At 31.6% G+C, this 12,229-nt stretch overlaps 1 protein-coding gene across 1 annotated transcript; it reads right to left on the reverse strand.

Annotated features, from left to right (window-relative positions):
• Positions 1-300: 300 nt before the first annotated feature.
• LOC107950946 (putative RING-H2 finger protein ATL21A) lies at positions 301-1,303 on the reverse strand. The gene is made up of 2 exons (XM_016885844.2): positions 691-1,303; positions 301-587 (listed from the first exon to the last, which is right to left on the reverse strand). Exons 1-2 carry the CDS (start codon positions 1,301-1,303, stop codon positions 301-303), a joined length of 900 nt encoding a protein of 299 aa, XP_016741333.2.
• Between the last annotated feature and the right edge of the window lie 10,926 nt (positions 1,304-12,229).

Consider the following 12,229-nt stretch of genomic DNA (forward strand, 5'->3'; position numbering starts at 1 on the left):
AAATGAAGAACTTGAGGTACGGCAATGAACCTTTGGAAAGAGCTAGATTAGCCATCAAGCATGTCAAAAAAATCAATTCTAATACATTGAAGATTATAACACTACGTATAATACAAACACACTTGAACCCCCCAAAAAAAAAATTATACAAAATTAATCATCTATAGTGGTGGTCTTGATAATGAGGATGTGGAACGGTCTGGTTCGGTGCATTGCGACAAACAGGGCAAGCAGCATTTAACTTAAGCCACTCATCAATGCAATTAGCATGAAAGTAGTGACTGCAATCAGGTATGGTTCTTATGGACTCTTTGGCTTCATATTCCGATAGACATATTGACATGTATTATCATTAGGCCTTGAAAGCTTGAAGTTTTCACCAAGCAAAGTAATTGGATAGGCTTCGATCCTTGAACCATCGAGACCATTTACAGTCTGCTCCCCAGTGAAGCTGGAGATTTCAACATTTGGCTGCTGCCCATGATCACAGCAAGGAAAAACATTGTAAACAATAATACACAGCACAATCAAGGTGATGGGTGTTCCCAGGATAAAAATCAAGGCATATTTGGTACCGCTTGAAAAACCTAAAAAACGAATGTAATTTAATAAAAGTTAAGCCCGAAATTCAAGGGTCTCTTCCATATGGCATATATCATCTAAATAAATATGTCTTTATTGGAAAAATACCTCTCTTTTTTTTTATGGAACAATTACCACCGGGATGTTTCCATTTTAACACAATATCATCAATGAAGTACCTATGATTTGGATTCCTAAGGGGCACCATAATCTTTGCTATCTCTACACACCAACTCAATGAGGAAGATGAGTTATAATCGATTGTAGGTATACCCCAAATCGAAAAGTTAATACCACTAAGGCAAGAAAAACGTATTCCAGGATAGACCATTGAGATATTGGATTGGGAGGAACAGTTTAAAAATATGTAGGTTTCAGGGTATGGTGGGTGAAAAGGAGTACCGGAGAGATGGAATCCCTGAAGGAGACCTTTGGGAATGCAAGGGTCAGTGATCAGTAATTTGGCAGTGGAATAAATGATGGCGTGGACCCTAAAATCACCAGAAATTGGGAGGTTGATGATGGTTTGATCTAGCAAATTATGCTGTCCAATTCTGCATGAGAGGTTGAAGTTGGGATTGCCGCAGCAGTGAGGTGAATATGGGAGCCGGAAAGGGAAGTCAACTATTACATTGCCGCATGAAAACACAGGGCAGATTTCACCATTTGTCAAAATTGGTCGAAGGAAGACGAAGAATAAGAAGAAGTTTAAAGGGTCCATTTCAGGGATCAAGAAAAAGATTACCTTAATTACAAAAGAAAATTAAATAAAGAAAATTAAATAGAGAAAAAAAGCCTGTTCTTCCTCTGCAAATCAAGGCCTAGCCAGGAACAAAGAATAGCTTTGAAGTTACTTTGAGCACAAAAAATTTGGATACAGATAATCCAATTGGAGGAGACTATTAGGACTAGGGGCTGACGTTTTAGATAATTTACTTTTACTTAGGAAAATTATAGAAGTATATTACATTTATTTTATAGGGTATATTAAAAAAATATTTTATACTTCGATATAAGGGAGAATATTTTATGTATCCTCAATACAAGAATTTCATTTACCATCAATAAATAATAACATGGCACATCCTTGCTAAATAAAATAAAAAAGAAAGGAAGATTTATAAATGAGTTTGTTTAAATATTATTAAATAATAAATAATTATAAATACATACTAAAATTCTAAGCTCAAAAACTAGAGTCCTAAACGCTCAATTTGAGTTATTGATATTTAGGGATAAATACCAAACTTTACATGAACTTTGATATATATATATAATTTATAATGTTATAAATTAATTTTAATTTAGTGTATTTGTAAACATTAAACTTTAATTTTGATCCAATTTTCACATTTCACTAATCTCATTATCTATATGGCACAATTTTTCGTTAAGTCTTGTGTAAATTGCTGACATTATATTTTATTAGGTTAAAGAATAAACAAATAAATTTAAATTAAATCCAAAATTATTTCTGAAGAAGATGAATATTCGACCAATAGGCTATAACTTAGGTTTAATTTAAATTTATTTGTTTATTTTTTAATCCAATAAAATATTATGTTAACAATTTACACATAATTTAATGAAAAATTGTACCACATAAAATGGGGTTAGTGAAATGTGAAAATTGAACTAAAATTAAAGTTTGGTATATACAAATGCACCAAATTAAAGTTGATGCATAATATTTTAGATTGTATCAATGTTAATGTATAATTTTAATATTTATTTCTAATATTTATTTATAATAATTATAATTAAGTCATGTTTAATTATATTTAAATAAAATTTTAATTTTATTTATAAGTCTTTTATATCTTCTTATTTTATTTAATGATAAGATATCATATTATTATTAATTAATGGTACATAAAATTCATGCACCCATAATAAATAAAATTTATTCATTGATATAATTTAATCTTATAATGTTATTAATCTTTATTTAGTCATTAAAGTGATGACATAAATTTTTTTAGAGTGATTCAGTCGCACAATTGACGAGTCTTTTAATGCAGAGGTCCTATCTTTAGCTTCTACTGACAGTATGCAGTATGCTATTAGTTTGGATGGCCCTGGCTTGAAAACTTGCCTACGAGTTGTGGTCATTTGTCAGCCTGTAAATGATGCTACCAATATGATTCAAAGGCCCATTATTGAGCCACCATACTTGGTCATTAAAGGTGCTAAAGTCGATAATGGAGATATACCAGTAATTTTTCCCTGATCTCCTAAGCCTATATGGCTTGGTTCTCCTCGGCTTGGTGAGGCAAGCATTGATCTAGCTGTTTGAGCTTGGTAAAGTATTGGAGCTGCTTTTGGTTCGTGAGAATGAACTCACGTTTTGATGTATAGAGGTGATCATGGGTCGGGTTCGGGCAAAAGTTTAGGCCCATTTTATTGGCCTAGACTCGGCCTGACCCGAAATATGAGCCTAAAAATTTGTCCAAGTCCGGCCCGAAATAAAATTGCTAAGCCCGGCCCGGCCCATATTAAATTTTATAACACCAAAAAAGTATATATTTAATATATATTTGATTAAAAAGTATATTTGATTAAAAATAAAACATATATATTTAATATATAATTCGGGCCGGGCTGGGACCCGGCTAAAAAATATTTCATTTTTTGCCCAAACCCCTATTTCAGGCCTAAATTTTTATCCGAACCCTCTCATTTTTTAAGTAGGCCGTCGGGCCGGGCCGGGTAGCCCAACCCTTGATCACCTCTAAACATATAGTTGGTGATTTTTGATTGGGAACTACCACTATAAATATCAACTAAGATTAAGGTTCTTATGCACCGAAAAATTAAAAACAAAAAAAATATTTCATTTAGTGAGGTTTTCAAGTGCTTAGAAAACTTTGGTGATTTTCAATTTTTCGTACGACTAAATTCGACGACCTCGTCGGTGGTTTGACGTGCTCAACAGTGGTGTAACAATATTTGGACTCTGGCATTTGGGTCAGGTAATAGCTGGAGGTATTTATGTTCTATCTTTTCCACTGCACTATAACATTTAAACTGTTATTCATGCTTATATTTGGTATCTGAGCATGGTTAATCTTTGCCTTGTCCGATTTTAAAAGTTTGTAAATTTCTCAAAATAACAGTCCCATGTTTCTTTGAATTATTTTTTATTTTTATTTTGATAATTTTTATTATAAACTTTTGTGCAAAATCATTGGATTTTATTGAAGTGAAATTTCTAAAATTAATTATGTTATAAATAATTTAGTGAAAATTTTAGAAATTTGTTGTTTGAATTTTTTTTTTGTGTGTGCCTGGAGTAAATGGTTGCATGTGAATTATTTGGTTATTACTTACATACAATTTTTTTAGGTGCATAAATTTTTTTTAGACTTATTGCATAAGGTATTTAGTAATAAAACTTTAGAATATATGTCTAGGGATCCAAATAATTTTATTTAATTAGAAAATTAGCCACAACAACTTTAATTAAATGAAATTATTTATTGTAGCAAGGATCTTATAAGGTTTATAGACATTATATATTACATAATGACTTAGCAATAATCTTGAATAAAATTTTAAGGATTAATATTTAGCTAAGTGATTTTCATAATTTTATTTAGTTAAAAATTAGTCACAATATCTTTAGTTAAATAAAATTATTAAAGTTAAAAATTACACATGGAAAGCATAGATATTAAATTCCATTGCATAATTTATTAAGATAAATTATTAAATGACTTTTCATAGTTATCCACAGGCATTATGAAAATGAATTTAATATTTTTTATCAAAAGGATAGTGAATAATCTAATCATAAAATGGATTTAATTGAATTAAAAATTTAGCCCACACAAATTTTTTATGTTACTAGATTCATTATTTACATAATTTGCGTTGGTAAATTATGATTTATGTTTACCTCAAATTTTTGTTAAGCATGTATGTTCATTTATTTACAGTTTTACAACTTGTGAATATGTTTGATAATAGAGTAGAGATCCCTAAATTAACTAGTGAGAACTTTAAGTTCTGGAAGGTGAGTATTCTTCTCCAATTGGGGTGCTTGGATATTGACTATGCCATAAGGAAAATTGAGCCACATATTACTGAAACCAGCACTCAGGTTGCTCTTGCTTTGTATGAAAAATAGGAGCGGTCTAATCACTTAAGTATCATGTTCATAAAAAGTAAGGTTCTACTGATGATTGTGGCTTAATTGAGCATTATGAGAATGTCTAAGAATTATTAACGGCTATTGAAAAACAATTCAAAACTTCTCAAAAGTCATTAGCCAGCATCGTAATCATGAAGTTCACATTAATGAAGCTCACTATCATGAAAGGTGTACATGATCACATCAACAAGATGGGAGATTTAACAACTCGACTAAGAGCACTTGAGGTTGAAATGTGTGAATGTCTCCTAGTGCACTTTATATCGAACACTCTTCCACTTCAGTATGGGCCATTTAAGATCTCCTATAACACACATAAATATAAGTGGTCTATCAATGAGCTTTTGACCATGTGTGATCAGGAAGAGGCTAGACTCATACTAGAGATGGGAGAGAGTGCATTGACATTTCCTTAAGAAAAGAAGACGATTTAAGATAAGCAAAAGGGGAAGGCCAAAATGCAACCTCAAACTGACATAAAGAAAGAGTCCAAGTATTTTTTTTTTTGTAAAAAGAATGGTCACTTAAAGAAGAACTGTGTCAAGTTTAAGAGCTGGCTTGAAAAGATAGGTAAATCAATCTCACTTGTTTGCTTCGAGACAAATATGGTTGATGTTAGTTATAACACATGAACACATGATGAATTGATTTTGGTTCTACAATCCATATATCAAATTCCTTACAAGGATTAAGAAACCTGAGGGAACCAGTGGGAACTGAGCGACACATCTATTCAAGAAATAAGACAAGGTCGCATATGGAAGCAATTGGAACATGTGAATTAGTGCTTATGAATGAATTTGTTTCAATTTTAGAAAAGAATTGTTATATTCCCTTTTTTTAGAAATTTAGTTTCTATTTCAAGACTTGCACCATTTGGGTATTGTTTTAGTTTTTCAAACACTGGTTTCAGTTTATTTTGTAAATCTGAACTTGTTGGAAATGGTGTTTTTTCTGATGGTCTTTATTCTCTTAATTTGAAAAATAATATCACTCATAATGTTATGCACGTTCAAACTATACTAAACATTGTGTTATAAATGAAGATTCCTCTATTTCATGGCATTGGAGATTAGGAAATATCCATTGAAAGGATTAAGAGATTAGTAAATGATGAAAATAATTTTTTATATTCTTAGTTTTTCTAGAAATTTAGTTTCTATTTCAAGACTTGCACCATTTCGGTATTGTTTTAGTTTCTCAAACACTAATTTCAGTTTATTTTATAAATTTGAACTTGTTGGAAAATTGTCTTCTTTCTAATGGTCTTTATTCTCTTAATTTGAAAAATAATGCCACTTATAATGTTATGCACGTTCAAACTGGTACTAAACGTTGTGTTATAAATGAAGATTCCTTTATTTTATGGCATATGAGATTATGACACATCTCTATTGAAAGGATTAAGAGATTAGTAAATGATGGGGTACTCAGTACTTTAGATTATACTGATTCCAATACTTGTATAGACTACATTAAGGGCAAGCAGACTAACAAGTCAAAGAAAGGTGCCAAAAGGAGTTTGACCATATTGGAAATCATCCATTCTGATATATGTTGCCTAGATATGGATGTGCAATGTCATAGATACTTCATCACTTTCATAGATGATTACTCACAATACATGTATCTCTACATGCTTCATCATAAGAGCGAAGCATTAGAACCTTTAAAGGTTTCAAGGCTGAAGTAGAAAAATAATGCGATAAGTAAACCAAGATTGTAAGAACCGATAGAGGTTGTGTGTATTATGTTAGATGCACTGAGGATGAACAAGCACTTGGTCCATTTGTGAAGTTTCTTCAAGATAATGGTATAGTTGACCAATACATCATGCAAGACTCACTTGTTCAGAATGCTGTGGCAAAAAGAAGAAACCGAACTTTAATGGACATGGTGCGAAGTATGCTTAGTAGCTCTAAGCTGCCTAAGTCCTTATGGGTTGAAGCTCTCAAAATGACTATGTATTTATTAAATTGAGTTCTAACTAATGTTGTCCCAAATACAACTTTTGAGTTGTTCAAATGTTGGAAATTGAGTTTGCGACATATACGTGTATAAGGATGTCCGTCTAAAGGAAGAGCTTATAACCCACAAGAAAAGAAACTAGACCCAATGACCATTAGTGGGTATTTCATTGGATATGACGAAATGTCCAAATGATACATATTTTATCATCTATCTTATAGTATTATATTGTAGAATCGATAAATGCAAAATTTCTTGAGAATAACTCAATTAGTGGAAGTGATCTATCTAAGGACACGATTCTTATAGGTTAATCTTCCACTTTAGGTGAGAGATTGGTTATCATACATAACAGCCCTCAAGCTCAACCGGGTATTGAACAACTAATCAATGAAAATCTACAAGTTCTTGAAAACACTCTAGTAGATCAAACTATTCAAGAAAACCAAAAAATTATTGAACAACAATTGAACAACATGATCTACAAGAAAATATTGGTTCAACATTGAGGAGATCTACTAGAGAAAGGAAATCGACAATTTCTAGTGACTATATTGTGTATCTGTAAGAGTCTAACTATAATATTGGAGCTAAAAATGATCCTGAATCATTTTCACAAGCTATGAGTTGCAAAGAGTTAGAATTAAGGTACAATGCTATGAAAGAAGAGATGAATTCCATGAAATGTAATGATATTTGGGATCTTATGTCATTTCTTGAAGGCGTAAAAGCCATTGGATGTAAATGGGTCTTAAAAAAAACTCAATGGAAAACATAAAAAGACATAAAGTTAGAATCGTTGCGAAAGGATTCACTCAGCAAGAACGAATCAATTATACTAAGACTTTTAGTCTTGTATCTAAGAAAGATTCCTTGCGTATTGTGTTAGCATTAGTAGCTCATTTTGACCTTGAGTTGCAAGAAATAGATGTGAAAATCACCTTTTTCAATGGTGACTTAGAGGAAGAGGTATACCTGAAATAACTTGAAGGATTCTCCTCCAATGATGGTGAATGCTTGGTATGCAAGCTAAAGAAGTCCATATATGGACTGAAACAAGTTCCCCGATAGTGGTTTGATGAGCATCAATTTGAAAATGTTCCAATTGAGTCTTCATGTGTAGCTTTTCTTGCTCTGTAAAATCGCCCGGATAAAAATCTTTCATAAGCTTGAAGATATCTTCCACCCGAAAAGCTTTATAATTATCGCGTGTATCGAAACCGGAGCTAAAAACAAGTAACTCCACTACCTCATCATTAAAGTGAAAATTCATTTCTGTTAGCAATGTGTGATGCCCCAAACCTGATCCTTAAGGAGGATCCAAGAATGGTGTGTCACTGCTTTGAAATCACTATTTCTTCAAAATCATATTAGGCGCACACCAAAATTTAAATTACACCATTACTCATGTACATATATATATAAATCTATATATAAAAGGCATGAAGCATTGATAAATCGAAGTTGAATAAATTTGGGCTTATTATAAAACATAATAACTTTATTGAATTTTCATCAAACCTACGGTTTCAAAAGCATAAGCTTAAATATACAAAATTCATTCTTCAAAAAGACATCATCATGACAATACCCCCATGCTATAAATAACACAAAATTTTCGAACTAAGCTTTATTTGATAAAAGATTTTGATATAACAAATTAAAAGTATTTTTGAATATAAGCTAAAATTGACAAAATAATTTTTAAATTTGAAGTCTAAAAGATAAAACTTTGAAACAATTTTAAAATCAAGTGCAAATGATTTTAACCAAGTCAAAATGATTCAAATCAAGTTAAAATCATTTTACAATGATTTTCAAACAAGTCAAATTTGCTCCAAGACAAAATGTATCGGTAACTTATGCACAAGTATCGATAATTTTAAAAATATCGATACCCTTAGAAAAATCGAGACCAAAAAGGCATTCTGTTTTCAAAAACCCTAAACATTATTGATACCATGTTTCTGGTATCGATACTTTTTGAAAATAACCGATACCTTTCTTAAAAATGATACCAAAATAGTATTTAGTTTCTCAAAAACCCTACGAAGTATCAATCCGGTATTGATACCTATTTAAGGAAGTATCGATAAAATATTTTTTAAGTATCGATTATTTCATTCCAACGGTCACTGAATTAGCATTTATGACAAAAAATATCGATACCCTTTTTGGAGGTATCAATACTCATAGTTGCAAGTGAAATAAATGCTCTAGTTTTACATCCCTAATGTCCATATTAACTTCACCAATAACCTCAATGGTTGGAAATCTATTAGGGGGTATAAATACCATCTTTCAAAGTCTTACAACATCCAAGAAAGCACTTTTAAGCAAAAATCATCAATCAAACAACCTTAGAGCTTAAATTTTCATATTCTTCTTACATACACTTGTGAGTTTTATTTGTATTCTTTTGATCAAGTGTATATCATTGTATTTGTGCTTCAATTTGCAAACAATTTTATCTTGTAAGGATTGTTTCTTTGTTTGCTCATTTGTATCTCTTTGAGTGGGTTTGAAACTTAAAATTTGGGGTAGAAATCTTAAGGAGTTGTAAGGTTAAACCTTGTCCACAAAGGTTGAACAAATTAGTGAATTTGGGAAAATTCTCAGTGGTGGAAAGCTAAGGTAGTGGAGTAGGCAATTGGGGCTGAACCACTCTAAATTCTGTGTTTTTTGTTTCATTCTTGCCTTTGCTTTTACCAAAATTTTTAAAGGCCAATTCACCCCCTCTTGGATTTTTTGGTTTGTTTCATCGAGCTATCAATTGGTATCAGAGTTAGAACTCTAGAGATGATTTTACCACCAAGAGAGAAGAACCTAAAGGGATTCAAGAAAAAATCTACAAGTCAAGAAATTTCCTTCATCGCATCGGAGTAAAATTTCACCATATTGGGAGAAGGGCATTCCACCATGAGGCCTGTACTATTCAATGGCACCAACTACTCATATTAGAGGATGAGAATGAAGTTATTCATCCAAGCTATCGACTATGAAGTTTGGAGGATAATTACTAATGGGCCATCCGTTCCAATAAAGAGGGTCGAAGGTGTTATTGTCCTAAAGGAAGAAAGTGAATGAGATGAAAACAATATGAAGAAGGTACAATTAAATGCGAAGGCTATGCACACTCTATTTTGTGCTCTTGGTCCAAATAAGTACAATAGTCTCCTAGTGTGACAATGCAAAAGAAATATAGGACAAGCTTAAAGTCACCCATGAAGGGACAAGTAGAGTGAAGGAGTCCAAGATAAGTTTTCTCACCATTGATTATGAATTGTTTAAGGAAAAACCAGAAGAAGGAATCAAGGAGATGTCCGATCGCTTCACTCATATTATCAATGGTCTCAAAACTCTTGGAAAGACATATCCCAACAAGGAGATGGTAAAAAAGATGTTAAATAGTCTCCAAAAATCTTGGGAACCTAAAGTGACAGCAATAGAAGAGTCAAAGGATCTCAACTCACTCTCCCATGATAAGCTAATTAGTTCCTTGTTGACGTATGAAATGAAGATCAACTACAACACAAAGGAAATAAAAGAAATTTTAAAGATAGTGGAAGTTGCATTCAAATCAACAACTTGTGAGAAGGATAAAAAATCTAGCAATAATAATGATGATGATGAGATGACAATGTTTGTAAAAAGATTCAAGAGGTTCATGAGGTCCAACAAAGGAAGACAATTTCAAAAGAAGGAAGGACTCAAGAATGAATCTACTAAAGAGAAGGACCCTATCATATGCTATGAATGCAAAAGGTCGGGACACATCAACTTTAAGTGTCCTCAATAGAAGAAAAAGGGGTCAAACAAACAAAAACTTAAGGCTCATGTTGCTACTTAGAGTGATAAGGATTCATCAGACAATAAAGATCAAGAAGTATCCAATCTTTGCCTCATGGTCATCGATGATATTAAGGTAACTTCTAACCCATCTACTTTAAATGGTTATTCTTTTGATGAGTTGCAAGATGCCTATGACGAATTGGGTTTGAAATTTGAAGTCATGATGTCAAAACACAAGAAAAATATTTCAAAATTGAGAAATGAAAATGACTTACTTTCCAAAACCAATCATGAACTTGAAGAGAAAGTAAATAAAATGCAAGAAATTATTAATGACTTTGAAAATAAAAATTTAGACTTGCTTAATTTACTTTCAAAAGCTCATGAGGATCATCAAAAGAAACTTGAGTTGCTTAAGAGTGAAAAAGCTCACTCTACCAAAGTTTTAGAAAAAGGAAAAAATTCAAAACAAAAATTTGTTAAAAATAGCTTTAATTTCTATAAACAAAGAGGTCCTCAAAATTTTTACTAGAGAAAAATCATTAAAAGTGTATGGGTCCCTAAAGGACTCATAACTTCTTAAGATAGGAGCTTGATTTCAAAATGGAGATCTAAATGACTAAAATTATAGGAACTAATGCTCATGGACCCAAAAGAATTTGGGTACCATAAATCAAATCTTAATTCTATGCTTGTAGGAAAAGGATCACTACTTTGATGTGGGTTATGCAAAGAAAAACTTAAGGTACGTCAATAGTGGATACTCAAGTCACATGACCGATGACAAGAGTCACTTTATCAATTTGAAGCCAAAATATGGAAGATAAGTTACATTTGGTGACAACTCTACAAAACAAATTGAAGGAATAGGCTCTATTGGTAAAAACTCTTCTATCATTATTGAAAATGTCTTGTATGTCAACAGTCTTAAGCATAATCTTTTATGTATTTTTCAATTATATGATAAAAGTTTCAATGTCATATTTAATTCTAAAGGTTGTAAAGTTATTGACATTGCTTCTAAAAGGAGTATGCTTGTAGGACATAGGATAGAAAATGTACATATGGTGCATTTAGATGATATGCATACTCTAGCTTATGCCTTATTGCTAAAAATAAGAATAACTCTTTATTATGGCATAGAAAACTAGGACATGCTAGCATGAGAATATTGCATAAATTACTTAAAAATGACTTAGTAAGAGGATTACTGAAAATTGACTTTGATGTGAATAATGTTTGTGATGCATGTATTAAGGGTAAACATAAAAGAGTTTCTTTTAAACTTATTATTGATATATCAACTTGTAGAGTTCTTCAACTAATTCACATAGACTTGTTTGGTCAAATTAGACTATCTAGCTTGGGTGGAAAACAATATATTTTTGTGCTTGTTGATGATTATTCTAGATTTACTTAGGTTATTTTCTTAAATACTAAATATAAAGCTCTAGAAAAATTCATCACATTTTCAAAAATAAACCAAAATGAAAAGGTTAACTCTATCACTAGTATTAGAAGTGACCGTGGAACCAAATTTCAAAATATTGGTTTTGAAAATTTTTGCAACTCAAATAGAATTAGCCATAATTTTTCTACACCTAGAACCCCTCAACAAAATGGAGTTGTTGAGAGGAAAAATAAAACTTTAGAGGAAATGGCTAGAACCATGCTTTGTGAAAATAATTTACCAAAGTATTTTTAGGCGAAAGCCACAAACACCACTTGTTATGC

This window comes from Gossypium hirsutum, chromosome D03 (assembly GCF_007990345.1).
Source record: "Gossypium hirsutum isolate 1008001.06 chromosome D03, Gossypium_hirsutum_v2.1, whole genome shotgun sequence".
NCBI lineage: Eukaryota > Viridiplantae > Streptophyta > Magnoliopsida > Malvales > Malvaceae > Gossypium > Gossypium hirsutum.

What these genes read in the sequence shown, in the direction of transcription:
- LOC107950946 (XM_016885844.2), bottom strand. Translation starts at nt 1,303, where the DNA reads ATGGACCCTTTAAACTTCTTCTTATTCTTCGTCTTCCTTCGACCAATT. An exon ending in TTCCATAAAAAAAAAGAGAG is followed by an intron (nt 588 to 690) that starts GTATTTTTCCAA and finishes TTCGTTTTTTAG; the next exon opens with GTTTTTCAAGCGGTACCAAA.